This window comes from Tenebrio molitor, chromosome X (genome assembly GCF_963966145.1).
Source record: "Tenebrio molitor chromosome X, icTenMoli1.1, whole genome shotgun sequence".
NCBI classification, from domain to species: Eukaryota; Metazoa; Arthropoda; class Insecta; order Coleoptera; family Tenebrionidae; genus Tenebrio; species Tenebrio molitor.
In genome coordinates, this window is record NC_091055.1 from 9,840,139 (window position 1) to 9,856,248 (window position 16,110).

Below are 16,110 nucleotides of genomic sequence, written 5' to 3' on the forward strand. Positions count from 1 at the left end.
GGGTGATACTCGACCTTTTGTTTTCAATTATTGCATTTATTATATATTTTACACAAATGTATTTATTTTAATAACTTTTAATCTTGAAACTAAATTTATTTATTTATTTTTCATTTTATTTTGACCTTTCTTCCTACACTATCTCAAGTAGTTTTCGTCTAACCACGACACGAATAAAAATTCAGATGAAAGTGAGCAGAAACTTTGATATTTTTGGTGTATTCAATTAAACCGTGACCTTCCTTGAACAATGTCAAAGACGTTAAAATTGAAGGAAGTAAATCATTATCATAAAGGCCATGACATCTCGTTTATATAGCGATAGAAAATACATACTACGATATATTTAAAGGTTTTTTTTTAAATAAAAATACTTTTGCAGTAGATGCAACAGATCGCCCGAGGTCAAATTACTACAAGCAAGTGGAACTTGCCAAGAACTGAAATGTTAAATTACTAGACGATGAAACTGTCATTGCTAATTGATTTATTTCTTTTTGAGCAGAGGTAGAAGAACTTCCATTTCAAGCTATTAATTTATTTTAATTTAAGCAAAATTGCAAAGTGTTAAATTGTCTGAAATAACGAAACTAGGCTCACTTTCAGTCATATTTTTAGTTAATTTCTGAATTTAAGTACAACTCGTAGTAAAACTCGTTCCTATCAAGAGCAAGTTACAGAAATTTTTACGAACATTCAAGAATTCTATGGAGTGAGATGATCAATGGCCAATTAAAATTTTTGACCACTCCTAACACTTAAAACTAATTGCAGACAACATCGCATATTAACTATCTTGAATTTTTATTTACTGAACAAATAAGGCAAGAATGTGACATTAATGTGAATTGTGAACGTTTAATTCTGAGGATGACTTAACTATACCTACACCTGCCGCGAACGTTAAATAATATTATACATAAATTATTTATTAATTATTATCCACAATGAAATAATAAAAAATTGTGGAAAAATGTGATGATAAATAAACTCGACAATTTTGTTTTGCTTCCAGCTTTGTTATTGTGGTTTTCCGTTATGACTTTATAATTAGAGACTTCACACGTGCGTTTCTGAAGATTTGGCGCCGACATTAATATGATTAATTGATTAATATAAAACGCAAGGACGCAAGTTTGATGGTCAAGAACAAATTTGAGATTTCGGTAGAACAAGAGATAACCTTGCACCGGTGGCCCAAATGCAATCGAACATTCCGATAAGTTGAGCCACTAGAAATGCAAAACAAGTTAAACACCCAGACAAATTCCTCGTACAGCTGGACTGAGCAAACAAGAAGAAATTCTCTCGTGTTTTTTCCAAATTACTCAAACAATCGGTTCGTCGTAAATGCAACGTCTGTATCGACTAACCGGTCCAAGCAACTCTACCCACAATTGGCAAATTGGGGATTTATTTTTTTTGTACGAAATATTGAGTCGTTTGAATCGAGAAGAAAACGTCGAGGTCGTAGAAGTGGCAAGTGGTAATACAAGTTCAGTGTTTTCACTTCATATAGTCCATATACAACTATAACTTCCTTTTAAAATGAGACACTTGCTCGTTTGTAGTCTTGTTTTTATTTCGCTTATTTGTGATTCTTATGCTGCACCTGCAGATAACAAGGATAACAATAAAGACTCCAAGTGTAAGTTATTTTGATATTTTTTACCTGTAAAAATGCGAGAGAGAAAGTTCGGTGGTAACAAACATATGGCCGAGATCTTCCGCCTGTCCACATATGATACACTAATAACGACTAATACCATTGAGATCGCAATACTTTTGACCCAAATCTGGGAATTGTACAAAAAATTTAGATTGGCGCAAAAGTTCAAGTAAATCATCATTAACTAGCTTTTGCAAACAACTGTTTTTGTAAGGTTATATAGCCTAGCGTGTTGAATAAAAATGTTTTTAAATGGATTCTTCAAAGTAGTTTATTTTCAGCCGCTTTTGGCCCAGCTTTCGATGAAATCGTGGTCGAGTCGCATCTCACAGTGAGAAGGAAAAATAACGCAAGACAGGGCAGGACTCAGAATGTAACGAACGAAGCAGGAATTGTAAAAACCAAAAGAGAAATTCAATTACCGGTGTACAGTCCGCAAACGTAAACTTTCCAGATGATTGTGTCCCAAAAAACATTTAGTTTCTTTTAGGGTCCAGCAGGGGCGGAATTTGCACAAGTCGAAGCAATTTGGAGCTTCTGCGGCCAACTCCCAGTCGCAAGCCTTCAACTCCTTCGGCCCCTTGGGCAGCTTTGGAGCCTCGGCTGCTGGCACACAGACGCAGAGTTTCGCAGCCGGACCGAATGGACTTACCGGAGCTGTTGGCTTTTCAGGAACTCAACAGTACACCTTCAACGGACAGACTATCGACGTAGCCTTCGGAAGTGGCTTCTCTGGGAACAAGGCGGTCGTGACTGTTACCGGTCCCGACGGAAAAAAGCGCCCGTTAAATTAAATTTATGCTTATTGATTAGTAGTACTGATAGTATCGCAATGATCGCCATTATTGTACAGTTTTATATAAAATTTATCACCCAGTGAAATTGTGATTCTTTTATTGTCACCGAGTCTGACGCTCATTTCCGCGAAGCATTAAACGACTAAAAAATAAAAACCCGTTTTGTGTATGTCGTAGAATATTCGATTATGGGTTGATGATCCCGGTTGTTCACAAAAAAATAAACACGGATTAATTCGAGTCACATCTGGCTACAACGTTCACCCGAGTATATGAGTGAAAAGATCAGAACTGTTATATCAATTATTTATTCACAATTTTCGATATGTGCAGAGTTTTACAAATTATTGTTGGAATCCAGAAAACCGGCGCCTAGATGTGATTATTACACATAAATAAAACAAAACACATACAGATATAAATAAGGAAGACTATGATAAAATCTGCACAAGTTTCCATAACAATGACTTTTTTCTATAAACTAGGAATGCGTTGAATTTTTATCGCTTGAAATGTTAGACCGAAGCTAAATTCTTGTCTTTTTTGAGCGTATCTAATCGCCGGACCAGCAAAACTAGTTTAGTTCAGTTCCGGATGGTATTCTGTCATTGCAAGAAATTTCTAAGCGTGAAGATCATCACAAATCCGAGACACCTCGCTTGTTTCGTGCTACATATGCATACTTCATTTAATTATTTATTAAATACAGCCGTGTACACAATAAAAATTCACAAGAATTTGCCACCCACTGTGCATCTTAAGTCCTCAGCGCGGTAATTCCGAAAACTCAATTACTATCTTCATTTACTTAATTCTTTGTCGAGTCGTCGTCGTTAGACAGATTCTTATCCGAGATGAATAAAGGTGTAGTTGACCTTGAGCGGAGTATTTTGGATGCGTCTTATATGGCCAGATTGACGTCAAATGTAAAATGTGTTGCTTTAACCGTACCAGATTCGAGAATATCGGTCCGAGCACATTTTAGATCTCGACGAGCGCGTTAATTAAAAATCAAATCACAATCGAAGATAACGATCGTTACGAGAATAAATTTAAATTTTAAGCTTGCAGGTGTCGTTTTCCTGAAAAACCCATAAAACATAATCGTGATTCATTCCTTTTTAAAATTACCTGCATGGGCAGCATGGACACATGATAATTTATAAGTTTGCTGTTTTTGTTTCGCTGCACGTGTCACTTTGTTTTCAAATCGACAAATGATAATTAACGATCTCAGTGAGATAGAAGCGTGTGATTGGTGGATGCGCCGGGTGGACCCATTTTGATTTGTGCAGAGTAGGCGCCAATATGGCCGACTGGATCGGAACTTAGTATGCGGTTCCACTTCGCTTAATAAACGTTAAATCAGTCAGACAGAAAAAGTAGACAGTTGGAATGCTGATGAGACAATAGTGTAAAGTGATCAATCAAGTCTTGTCGGTGATACGAGCATTAGGAACACCATTCGATTTAATTTCTGTCCTCGTTTAAATACGACCGTTAGCACTGGCGCACCGTACATAGCAATTAACATTAATAAATTACAGGATTGTTTTGAAGAGTGAGACCTTGATCATCTGACATTCCGTGTTGTAGAATTTTCTACCATTCATGAATTCGTTCAAGCTTCCTATTTATGTAATATCTGTCTTACAAGAAATTTTTTAGTCCGATGTAATTCTATTTAGGACGTTCACCCCAAAGAACAAAAGAGACAACGGTTCATGTATTAGTATTCAATAATTTTAAATTATCGACATTCCAGAAGCAGATTGCAATCAGCACGAGTCTGTTTTATTGTGTTGCGGAAACGAGTATACGTCAGCAGTAGTGATGACGCACCCCACGAGACATATACGGGGTGTCTCATTTGTTCGAGGGAAAAATGACACGAAAGCGAGTGAAGTGTAGTTATCAAAAGCATTTGTTAAAATGCGTAAGAAAGATTAACACATTGTAACAAAGTTACATGAATGCGTGTACGACAAACTCATAATAATTAGTTTTGTCTTATCCAAGCAAATCACATCGTCTGAGTTAGTGTTAAAAAACACTGACACTCTTATTTTACATGAACACAAAACACGTATTGAATTTTTGATTATCAATGAGTACACATCCTTATTGGGAGTGTACATAAGATAGGGTTGTAAAATAGTGGGGATAATATTTCGCAATATAAATCGTAATGTCTTTTGGTAATTTCAGTGGAGAACTGACAATCATGAAGACTTTGTTGTTCTTGAGTTTGGTGCTAGTGCAGGCTTTGGCTAGTCCTTACGGTGAGTATGTCCACAATCCGAACCCCTCTAGATCGTCGATCTTCCAGGGTACAACCGTTCGCCTCAAAGATCTGTGATGTTCGGCGGCTACTACGGCCACCCTTCGAACCCCAGAAGTTACGTTCCTCAAGGTTCGATGACCTTCGCCGCTGGTGACACAATCGCGACCAATTCCTTTGTCGGCGACCAGTCAGACCTGCAGACGTCAGCTGAAGAGACCACCGAGAAGAGGAACGGTCCCAACTTCGATGAAGGTCTAGAAGTGGAGACGTCGACGTCCAAGCAGAAGCGAATTCCCAAGCGTAAACCTTCGCCCGACGAGGATGAGGAGAGCGACGAGGATGCGGCGTCTTGGCCCTTTTCATCTGGACGAAATGGAGTACCGAGTTACAATGCCTTCTTTCCCATCATGTTCGGGGGGATGTCGGGGTCCGGACGCAAATCCGGAGGGGGTGGAGACGGTTTCTATCCAGGATCGGCCACAGCTATTGCTAACAGTTTTAGTACAGGGAAAGGAGGGGTGGCGACGAGTCACGCGACGTCTTTCGGTGATCCCTACTTAAGTACTCTGTTCAGAAATGGTTTTAACAAGAAAGCCAAACCTGGACATGTGGACGATTAAACTAATTGTGTACTTATTTATCTCGTTTTAAAAGAAACAGTCTGATTTTAATTATGTACCGCCATTTTTACTCATCTTTAAAAATAAAGCAGATGTCATCGAGAGTCGTGTTTCACCTAAGTACTTCCTTGTCATTATTTGCATGACCAACAACAGAGGGAAATCCCCGCGATGCTGCTTAAGTAACTAAAAACCAAGTGAAGGTCAACGTTTTCATTTAAACCGACTATTAAAACAAATTATTTTTTTATATACGTTTTTGTGTAGTTCGTGTAGTGTATATATTAGTTCTAGTCCATTGTAATGGATACAGTAAACAAAAACCTGTTTGGTAACTCACAGTGAAGACTATTTAAGAAGACACAATCTGAATCGCGCTTTAATCTGTGAAGATGAAAGCTGTGCTAGCACTCGCCGCTTTCATCGTGCCGTTGGTGGTATCTGACACTTTCTACCCCTATGGTAAGTCCGTGCAAGTCCCGAGTTTCAACCACCCTTAATTTCGTTTTTTCACAGGATCCGTCCCCGTGCGTTTAGTGCGTATCGCGCGCTCCCCGACGCACCACCACAAGCACCACGGCGGCTTCGCCGGTGGAAACGTCGAGATCCAGAAAGGGTACCATAAAGGCGGCGGTGGGCTGGGAGGCGGCGGCGGATACGGTGGAGGTGGCGGATTCGGCGGTGGATTCGGAGGAGGTGGCGGATTCGGCGGCGGTGGTGGATTCGGCGGCGGTGGCGGACACGGAGGTGGCGGTGGTTTGGGTGGCGGAGATGGAGGATACGGCGGGAAGGGCGGTTACGGGGGCGGCCCCGGGCTAGGAGGAGGCGGATTCAGCGGATCGTCTGCCAGTTCCAATGCGAACGCACAGGCGTCGAGTTTCGGGGGTGGCGGATTCAGCGGATCGCAGGCGTCAGCCTCCGCCTCCGCTCAGTCGCAGTCGTTCGGTTCGGGATACGGCAGGCGGTAACGCATCTGAAATGTTCTCATTAATATACTCGCATATACTTATGTTTTATTGTCCATCTTTTAAACCCGTTGTGATTATTAATGTATTGCTTACGATTACCAAAAATATAATACTCAAAAGAAATGTAAACAATATTCATAATTAAAACTACCAACTCAATAAAATAAATTAAGGAGTCTACCTTCTACCAACTTAATAAAAAAACAAAATATAAATTATTATTAAATTGATAGAATTGTTACGTTCTAAAAATGAATATTTTATAACATCTAGAAACAGTGTAAAATATTAATTGATGACCACGAATAAATTATTCCCACAAAGATGAGTAAGTTTGTTTTTGTTGTTTAATTAACTCGTTACGCCTGAAGACTTTACATTTTTCGACAGATCCGTTTATTTTTTATAATTAACCACAATTAAAGAAATTATCATACTAAATTATGTTAAGATAATAATGCGGCGTGATAAAAAAAAAATTCGAATTAGAATTTTTACAATAACAAAGGTGGGCAACCCACTATACATCAGTTTCCAATTAATCATACAAAACATTCTTATCTTTAGAAGAGCTAAAAATAAATAATATGATGAAAATTAATGACTTATTGACTATAAAATTTTGGAATTGGAACTTATTTGGAGATTATAATCTTTTTTTAGAAGAGAAAGATCACAACTTTTACAATTTATAAAATGTTCCCCAGATAACGCAATTTTACTTTTTTAGGGAATAGCAGCGTTAGTAGTTTGTAATTAAATCAATAACACCTCTATGTAGGAGCTTTTTTGGAGATTGAAATGATATTCAAAGCTTTAGCATTATTTGAATGTGGATTCTAGACCAAAGATTTTTCTAAAATTTATTATACCTAGTGTTATTACAAAATAATTCTTAGTTTAGTCGGACAAACTTTAACTCGCGACATCCTCCGTAAGCCTACGTGATAAAAATACAAATTTAAATGTATTTTAGAACATTTAAGTCACTCGAGACCCACGTCAATTGTACACTCGTCGCAGACAAGACTTACCGAGTGTTAAATACCTTATCTAAATTGGTAGCTGCTTTGCCTATGTACAAAACACTTCATTTTTTTATTAAACATATGACGGAATACAGATTATACTTATTTTAGTTTTATTACGATAATCATTGGTAAAAAAACTTACAATTATTTAGTAAATTAATGAATTTTGCCAAAATTCGGCAATTAGTATCACCTTTACTTGTATCACCGTGTGACGTAACGCCGTGACCAGCGTAGTTTCCTTAACTGAACGTAAAACGTTTGTTTCACTTATTTAATGAATATATTTTGCGTAGGTACAATCATGTAAAATTGTCACATTAAAAAGTGATCACAGACGTGACCTTTTCATTAATGTTTAACATAATGTATACATATACTACACTTTGAATAAAATTAGGTGAACATGATAGTGACATTTTGTTTCATATAAAATTGCACAATTTAACAGTTGTGGTGTATGAATGTGAGCTAATCACAGATTAAAATGCTTGAGCCTTATAAAGAAATATTTCACAACAGAATTATTATAACAATAGTTAAAAACAGTTAAGTATCAACAAAATTGAAACAAAAAAAAGTAACCCTGAAGAAAACAATATAAGTATAATATGGCAGTACTAAATATATAGCAACTATCTTGTTGTAAGAATTCTGCCAGTATTGTCAAAACATATTAAGTGAAGTTTTGTGTTTGTAGGTGGGAACTAAAACGTAAAAATTACAATAGAATATAATAATAATAATAATAATGCACGTGATGTTGAAAAATGTGTACAATACACTTAACAAGATATAAATGAATAATAATAAATAAGTAAGCCTTGTATTTACGCTATACCCGTAATTTGATTTGTTTCTTAAAAATAAATTAGAAAAGAAACAATGTTTAGTGTAAAGAGTTAGAAAAAAACAACAATGAGTAAATCTTCAACAGGAAGAGTATTTACACCTTATTTCTGTCATCAGAGTGCTGATGTAGAAGTTGGGTATCTATTTGCAGCCATTTTGATTACCGTTGATATGAGATAACTACAACAATGTTACAATTACTTGACAATATATATATATATATGTATATAGATCAACAAACACAAAAACTTCAGTTATTACATAACATGATATAAATAGAAAAATTACAACAGAAAAGAATACCAAATTATTGAATGTATGGCACACATTAATAAAATTGATAAAAATGTAGGGCGATGTAAAACTATACAAAATTAAAAATATGGTAACTACAAACTAATATAAAAAAATATACAATTATAGTAGTATTTTGAATTGTCCTAAAATGATAAAAGCATTATAACTTCATAAAGTTGAAGAGTATTCAGAATAAGTTTAAATAAAAAAGATATTTACAAAATCAAGACTGGAAAATAGATATAGGTAGCAGATATTTTAAGTATCACAGTTTATGAATGCATGGTATAATCAGATCTTAAAAACGTAAACCAATCTGTAAAAAGCACGCTGAAGTGAATTGAAGTGTTTTTGTAAAATTTGTATAAAATTTTCTAAAATCCCAAACGTATAAAATTGCTAAAATAAAATCTTTCTCCTTATTTAGATTTGTAGCAAATATAAGTTTCTCCCATTATGTACAAAATCTTTATAAAAATTGTGAAAGCTGCCATTACAAAATTTCAGTCGTATTGTCCGTTCCGATCGCAGAAGAAACACCCACTCTACCCCACTTCCAATATTCCAAATATTTCGGATCACACGGGTTACTTCACATAAATAAGATTTCAAGTCAAGATTTTAGTCCAAATCGTCGTGAGACGGCCAGTCGGTGTTTTTTCTGCGATCAAAACTTGGCCGGTGGATCCTCCACCTTCATCGCGTGTTATTGAGGTATGGGTACAGGTTCGGTCAACGCTTTTTTCGTCATCGCTGTCAGTTCCTCTTCTAAAGGTACTTGCTCGTCTACGAAATTTATACTCCCTGCTTTATACCATACTATCACATCTACAAAAAATGCGCACAACAAAATGGCCCCAGTTGTCCCTAGAAAAACACGATCAAATCGAATCTAGCTGTGAGACGCACTCACCATGGTAGAACATTCTGAATATGTTGGAGTCGTACAGTCCGCACGCCCCCTTCTCCCCGCACGCCATCTTCCACACCAGACAAGCCGAGTCCACGACGGCCCCGTATACTATTGGACAAGGAACGTTGCCGAACAGGCCTATAGCGAATTGGATCAACCCCAGAGCCATCGCTTTATCTCTGGGGTCGACGCAACGCAAAATCAACAACATCGACCCCACTTCTGATGTCGAATGTATGAAAACAAAAATCGAGAAGAGGATTATGTACCAGGTGAAGTTGGGGCAGTTGACGTCGCAATAGCCGATGGTGGCGTTCCCGTGGAGGACACTATCGGGGAGGTTCGTCACATTGTCCGTCTTGTTGAACACGCAGAGACAATCGGAGTACTCCACGATTTTTCCTTCTTTCTCGGTGTAATTTCTACATCCGGCGTGGCAAGGCGAAAGGTAGGTCTTTCCGTTTTGGCCGCAGATCGGCGAAAACTTGTATTTGTTGCATTCGCACGTCGACTTGCTGCAGCTCAAGTTGAAATTGCCAACTCTGCAAATCAGATTTTAGAAGACGTTAGAGGTTTGAGCGTGCGGCGTTTTACCCGTCGCGCGGCTCGATTCCCGCCAGATCATCCATCGGACAACCGATAAACATAAGAATACCCATTCCTGGAACAATCCGGTTAGTCAAGCGACTCGCATTTGTGTCGAGATTGTTTAATTAAGAGCACCCTCGTGTGGCAAAAGGAGGTGTCGGTAATGCCACGGCTCGAGGCGTCGAGTTGTCACTTTCACCGCCACGAGGCGCTCCGTTCGCAAATTCGGCACATGTAATTATAAAAGAAAAAAATAAATTACCGACGGCGTAAATGATGGCTGTGAAAGCGATCCATGCAGCGACGAATCTCGCGTTGGGCTTGACTCGTAGGATGAAAACTCCGCTGATTATGATTCCCACCCCCATCACTAGAATCCCTCCGACTCCTGAAAAACTAATTTAAAGAGAGTCGACAGATGGGGGAACATCAACCTGATATCATATTAGCCGAAGGCGTGGGTAGTCTGAACTGAGATTCTAAATACTTTGGTAAAAAGGTGTACAGCCCCGCTATAGGAAGAATGTGCAAAACGCTGCTCGCAGTCCTGAACATGAGAATGTCGTTCTTCAACAAACGCTTCACCGTTTTCGGAAAGTCTGAAAAGAAGCGGATCGTGTAGGTACGATAAAGCGTATTACATGACATTGTTTAGAGAAACGGTTTGTAAATACGATAACGCACGAGTTCGGTTTCGAACGAGCGAACAAATTAATTTCAAGAGGAAAACGACGACGTTATTGGTCGCGTGGCGTATTTGCGAAATAAATTAGGCGTCGTCGAGGTTTATTTAAAAATTTTCACGTGCGTGATCGAAGTCAACGACCGTGAGTGATCACCTCTTATGCTAGGATGCTTGCGTCCAGGTTGGTGTATCCTGGGGGTCGGTTTAGCACTTTTCAGTCTTTTCGGGAAGGCGAACATGGCGAAAGAGGCCAGCATCAGCAGGCCCGATATCAGGACCAAACCTGGAAGAGGGGATTCAGAAAAACGGTTTTATCAGTCGAGTGCACTTACCCAGCCACCATGCCCCGACCCATCTGGGGTCTGTCGTATCTATTTTCGGATCGACAGATAAATCGGCGTAAACACTGGTACAAAGAGATCCAACGATGAAACCTAAAGCCGGTCCTAATATCCGTACTCCAATCGTTATCGCTGAAATTGTACAAAATTATTCGGTGTTTCTTTAATTTCGCGTTATCTGCCTTTGTTTACTCTATTTAAAGGCTAGCAGTGTTTTTCGCGGAAAAATGAAATTTCGTGTCGTCGACCTGTATTTTACGATGCGATATTTTTTCATTGAGGCTTGTCCTCGCCCAACGTCCCCCCTTCGTGACGATTTCAATTGACGAATTACAAACACAGAATTTATGAGTCCTTAAAAATTGATTATCGTAATTGAGCCTGATACTGACACACGATTTTTACAATTTATGGGTTTGTGACCCAGTCGATACAGCTTTTCGAGTTATCTTGTTACGATATGATAACCGAAACTCTCGTAAAACGAAAGGGAACGAGGCAAGTATGTCATTGTGCAGTCTCAAAACTTATTCGGCCACCGGCTCGTTTTAATCCACTGACGCTCAACTCAAATCTCTAAGCAAAAATAAATTTTTATTTAAATTACTAATTCGCAAATAAACGACCCACTCGAACATGTTATTTCGGTAAGGTGACGAGCAGAGGAAACATTTTTCAGCTTTCCCACAAGTCGATACAATTTTCTAACAAAAAAAAAATGTAAACCATCGTCTGTGACTTCGGTTACTATAAAAAATTGTATCTATTAACGACATTTTGAAAGCGACTGACATCAATTCTAGTCTCACAACTCCTCACCGCAAGATTCTGTTTTTCAAGAAAAAATATTTTAACAAGTCGACACCCACACCGAATGTTTCGAGACGAAGATAAATTTTAAAAGTGTAATTTTATCTAGCAGGAATTTTTCTTGAACCTATTTACGCAGACCATTACAAGTTCCAACTTAAGGCTGTATGACACGATGCTAAATTTTGTAGAAAATTTGTTAGAAAATGAGAGAGGACCAATGAACGATCAGGATCTGACAAAGACAGACTATGATCCTGATCGTTCATTGGTCCTGATCGAGGGTCTCTCTCATTTTCTAACAAATTTTCTACAAAATTTAGCATCGTGTCAAACAAGCTTTAGACTTGAGCAATGGGACACCAGACAATCCCAAGTATTCATAAATTCTTCCGTTGATCTTCAATTTATAAATATTTTGTCTGACTGATATTTCCGATGGAAAAATACCTTCCGAATGTTTTCATTTTCAAATTGTTGGAGCCTATTTCGATGGCTCAAGGTTCTAAGAGAACTTAAAATTAGATTTTTTTCTCTAAATTTCTATATTTAAAAAATCTGTTACATTTCAAAACTATTTTTTGTAAAAATGGTCCGGTCCAGATTGCCGCAAAAGAATCTAATTTTTCGACGGACGCAACGTGAACTAAAATTTGCACAGCATTCGTTTAAAATTCTAATTTTCAGTGACCATCAGAAGAGGATATTAAAGACTTGCGCCAACGTTTTGAGCAAAAGAGAAGTTAAATTGATTGGACATGTCAAGTCAGGTCTCTATGAAGACTAGAAAAATAAAATGATCGTTGTTTTCAGTTACGAAATTGTTTCCAAAAAAAAAAAAATCAAAACTAATGGTTTTTCTGGTTGTTTTTAATTTTGTGGTAGCAGTTTAGGAGACGTTTGTTCACTGATTAACACTGTACACGCAGAAAGAGAAACGGCGGAAAATTTCTTTTTAATTGGTTGCAATCTGAACAAGTGTGTTTATTATTTTACAAATCCAAACAAATTAAATTCGTTACCACTTAAGAGTACATATTTTAAAAAATGTCACACTTCAGCGACAGCTAAGTGCTTGGTACATTTTAGAAATTATTAAAATTTACAATTTTTTGCACGCTCAATTCATCATCATGATTAATGATTATGAGATTTAGAAAGTTCGAGGGAAAAATCGCCGATATCTGGAAATTATGTAAACATTACTAAACTTCAAGTTCATAGAGTCGTTTCGTTGAAATTTCGAAATGGTCTAGGTCGTGAGCGTGTTGTGAGATCAGTGACAGATTACAACAATCAAATTTTTGTTATCATTTTTTTATGAATGGCCGCATGCACAAACAACGATAATTTTTAAAAATAAAACGGCGTCCGAGTGGCTCGGTGGATAAAAGAGTGGTTTGTCGAAGTTCGAGGCACGCTTGAAGAGTACGTGGAGTTGTTTTTAGTCTTGTCTGGACGGACTCTCACATTTAATTAGAGAACAAAATATTTGTGATAAACCTTGACATTCGTACATTTTGTTCTTTGATATTAAAATTTATTGTTATTAATTGTTGCTTTCGTTCTATTAATCGCCATTGTAAATATTTTTAGTTCGGATGTCCTTTAGATAAATTTGACATTGACATTGAACAATTTAGGTACTTTAACAATTACACAATAAAATAGGACCTACTCTAAACTTTTACACAATGGATTTTGACGGCCGTCATAAATAAACGTAATTGGCAAGTTAAAATTCGGCGAAGTCTTTGCTGGAAAGACTTAAGTCATTTGGAAGTCTGCTATGGAGCGTGACTCACCGAAATAGAGGGGAGACTCCTTGCTGGCGACGTTGTCGTCGATGTAAGGAATACCTAAAGTGTAGACGGCCGTCTGCCCCATGCCCACCCCCAACAGACTGATGAAAAAGATCGCCAAAACAATTTTGGTGACCGAAGGCTGGATCCTGTGTTCGGTGTTGAGGTTTTCCTCGCAAGTCTGCAGGATGTTGGGCACTGTGGGGTGTTCGTGGAGGGTGGTGTTGCCCCAAGGGTGAGTATTAGCCGGATTCAGATCCAGCCCGGTGGGAACTTTGCACACGTTCGGATCCTTGGTGATTCCAGTGAGATCATTGGCGCTAATCAGCTGCCTTCCATAAATAAAATGTGGTAAGGAACAAGTAAACGAAGACACCGCGAACAGAACCATGCCCCACGCGATCCACTTGGGCCTGTGCCCCTGCCCCCCGTAGTAAGTCAGGAGAAGCGACGACCCGATCTGACCGATCTCCGTGGCACTCATGATGATCCCGGTGATCTTCGACTGGATTTGGAACAGTTTCTCGATCGTGGTTATCGCACTGACGAAGTACGTGTGGTACATCCCTTGGAGCACCCATGCGATGCAGAAGACTATGAGGAACGCCTGCTTGGACGCGAACATCTGCAGCCAACGGGGGGCGAAAGGTCCCAGTCCGCATTCCGTGTCGCTATTGTCTGTAAAGTCACCCTCACTAACGAAACACTGCGATCGAGACACTTCGTTCTGATTTGTCAGCGCCGTTTGTTCTTCGGGGATGTCGTCGATGCCTAACCGCGTGTTTCCGTTCGATGGAGCGTTGTTGTTGCTTTGTTTCTCTTCGGTCCACATGGTGCCGTTTGCCAGGTGACTGTTACCGTTTGACATTTTGATCGGGGACTTTTTCCGAGTCTATCGCTGTCTCTGCAATACCAAAAACTTTAGCACACGGTTTGCGAACGTCGAACAACACCACACGACAAAAGCTGATCCAAACTCGACGACAAATGCGACAGACCTGATTTTATTCTAATTTAAACGGGTTCAAATTTATAATTTTCCAATTAAACACGCAAAAAAAGATATTAACGTTTCGCGTATAATATCATAATAAAATTAAATATTCGCTGTTTGCTAACCTCACCCAACGACCAAATAACGAACTGACATTACGATGCACAAATACATACATGCAAACTTCTTCCCCAAAACCGTCATAAATCACCCTTATCTCGCACAAACAATATAAATATGTATTCGCACAACCTTTCTTAGCCTCAAAGGGCTACTTTCCATATCTCACCCTTTCCCACACTTCAATTTGAATCACGGTATGTACAAACTAGTATCGAATTTCCTTCGCTACATTCGCTCTTCGTTTTTCTTCGAATAACCGAAACGACAACAAAAGAAAATGGCAAACACCAAAAATGTCTATTTAAAAGTTCACCAGAATTATCGACCGTAATGAGCTGTAATTCTGTTGGAAAAAAACTAAAATTAAACTAAACACCAACTTTCTCAATAGTTCAGCATGCAATAATAGTCTGTATTTTTTACACTCACACACTGACGATTTCTACGCCCTTGTAGGTGAACGCTGAAGAATCACTGTCGGGAGATACAGTGTATAATTATCGATAAAAAAGTATTAATGGTTCTGTATCTGTGAGAATACATCGAGAACATTTGGGCAAGTATTGCAATTACATTCTTGCACGAATCGGCCTTTTGTTCTTATTTAAAACAAATATTGATAAACCACAACTTCACAATGACAAGCAATTTTTATTAAAAAAGTGAATGTAGCGAAGCAAACATTTTTGTTTGGATTAAAGCGACACATGCAACTCTTCCATTAGTGTCAAGAGAATTGTGCACCCGTTAGTAGATTTTGCGGAGGGTGTAATTTAGTAACTTGCGTAATTAGAGTAAATTTGTCTGTGGAGACAAAATAAATGAATTGTTTAATTGATTTGAATGTCACGACGACTGGTGGATTCATAGAAATGAAAATTGATAGAAATGAGTTGAGGTAATTTTGGAAATGTGTATTTTTGAGTGATTATGCGTTAGCGAGCAAGTGTTTTATAACATATAAAAATAAACACGAAATTAAGTAGAATGAATCAGCAACTGTGACACAAAGAAAAATGGGACTTTACGTCGGTTGTTATGTTTGTAGCGTTAATAAAGTGGATAAAACATTGTGATCAATTGTATCAGTTGATTATCTAATGGTGGACGTTTTAGTTGAAAGTTTTCCTTTATTGAAATGGGTCATTATGAAATTAAGGATCGATTAAAACGGTCAGCCATTAAGCGTGGTGCATGAAGGCTCCCGGGTGAAGATGCAGAGGACGATATGGCCCCAATTTATAATAGTTTAAATCACTAAAAACTTAATGATGTAAGTGGATTAAAGGTCAACGGCACGAGTGAAATAAAATTTATGTATATGGGTTAAACGAGG

The 16,110-nt window shown here is 38.1% G+C and overlaps 4 protein-coding genes across 6 annotated transcripts in view; 3 read left to right on the forward strand and 1 right to left on the reverse strand.

Moving 5' to 3' along the window:
- The first annotated feature begins 1,249 nt into the window (after positions 1-1,249).
- Positions 1,250-2,551, forward strand: LOC138139966 (uncharacterized). The gene is made up of 3 exons (XM_069060590.1): positions 1,250-1,648; positions 1,951-2,110; positions 2,160-2,551. Exons 1-3 carry the CDS (start codon positions 1,549-1,551, stop codon positions 2,461-2,463), a joined length of 564 nt encoding a protein of 187 aa, XP_068916691.1. The 5' UTR covers positions 1,250-1,548; the 3' UTR covers positions 2,464-2,551.
- Positions 2,552-4,591: 2,040 nt separating this feature from the next.
- Positions 4,592-5,474, forward strand: LOC138139964 (uncharacterized). The gene is made up of 2 exons (XM_069060588.1): positions 4,592-4,748; positions 4,796-5,474. Exons 1-2 carry the CDS (start codon positions 4,655-4,657, stop codon positions 5,368-5,370), a joined length of 669 nt encoding a protein of 222 aa, XP_068916689.1. The 5' UTR covers positions 4,592-4,654; the 3' UTR covers positions 5,371-5,474.
- A 197-nt stretch (positions 5,475-5,671) lies between these two features.
- LOC138139967 (heterogeneous nuclear ribonucleoprotein A3 homolog 1-like) lies at positions 5,672-6,518 on the forward strand. Its single transcript, XM_069060591.1, has 2 exons — positions 5,672-5,832; positions 5,887-6,518. Exons 1-2 carry the CDS (start codon positions 5,763-5,765, stop codon positions 6,336-6,338), a joined length of 522 nt encoding a protein of 173 aa, XP_068916692.1. The 5' UTR covers positions 5,672-5,762; the 3' UTR covers positions 6,339-6,518.
- Positions 6,519-7,187: 669 nt separating this feature from the next.
- The window catches only part of Oatp74D (Organic anion transporting polypeptide 74D), a 29,272-nt gene continuing 20,349 nt past the window's right edge, over positions 7,188-16,110 (reverse strand). For all 3 annotated transcript variants that reach the window (XM_069060580.1, XM_069060581.1, XM_069060582.1), the window contains 8 exons: positions 13,661-14,561; positions 11,037-11,177; positions 10,859-10,987; positions 10,454-10,618; positions 10,282-10,407; positions 10,026-10,092; positions 9,432-9,973; positions 7,188-9,385 (listed from right to left, as the gene is read on the reverse strand). In XM_069060580.1, coding sequence (XP_068916681.1) covers positions 9,225-9,385; positions 9,432-9,973; positions 10,026-10,092; positions 10,282-10,407; positions 10,454-10,618; positions 10,859-10,987; positions 11,037-11,177; positions 13,661-14,525 — 2,196 coding nt within the window. In that variant the 5' untranslated portion in view covers positions 14,526-14,561 and the 3' untranslated portion in view covers positions 7,188-9,224. The remainder of the gene's footprint in view (positions 9,386-9,431; positions 9,974-10,025; positions 10,093-10,281; positions 10,408-10,453; positions 10,619-10,858; positions 10,988-11,036; positions 11,178-13,660; positions 14,562-16,110) is intronic.

What these genes read in the sequence shown, in the direction of transcription:
- LOC138139967 (XM_069060591.1), top strand. Translation starts at nt 5,763, where the DNA reads ATGAAAGCTGTGCTAGCACTCGCCGCTTTCATCGTGCCGTTGGTGGTA. An exon ending in TGACACTTTCTACCCCTATG is followed by an intron (nt 5,833 to 5,886) that starts GTAAGTCCGTGC and finishes GTTTTTTCACAG; the next exon opens with GATCCGTCCCCGTGCGTTTA.
- LOC138139966 (XM_069060590.1), top strand. Translation starts at nt 1,549, where the DNA reads ATGAGACACTTGCTCGTTTGTAGTCTTGTTTTTATTTCGCTTATTTGT. An exon ending in TAACAATAAAGACTCCAAGT is followed by an intron (nt 1,649 to 1,950) that starts GTAAGTTATTTT and finishes GTTTATTTTCAG; the next exon opens with CCGCTTTTGGCCCAGCTTTC. An exon ending in CCGGTGTACAGTCCGCAAAC is followed by an intron (nt 2,111 to 2,159) that starts GTAAACTTTCCA and finishes AGTTTCTTTTAG; the next exon opens with GGTCCAGCAGGGGCGGAATT.
- LOC138139964 (XM_069060588.1), top strand. Translation starts at nt 4,655, where the DNA reads ATGTCTTTTGGTAATTTCAGTGGAGAACTGACAATCATGAAGACTTTG. An exon ending in GGCTTTGGCTAGTCCTTACG is followed by an intron (nt 4,749 to 4,795) that starts GTGAGTATGTCC and finishes TCGATCTTCCAG; the next exon opens with GGTACAACCGTTCGCCTCAA.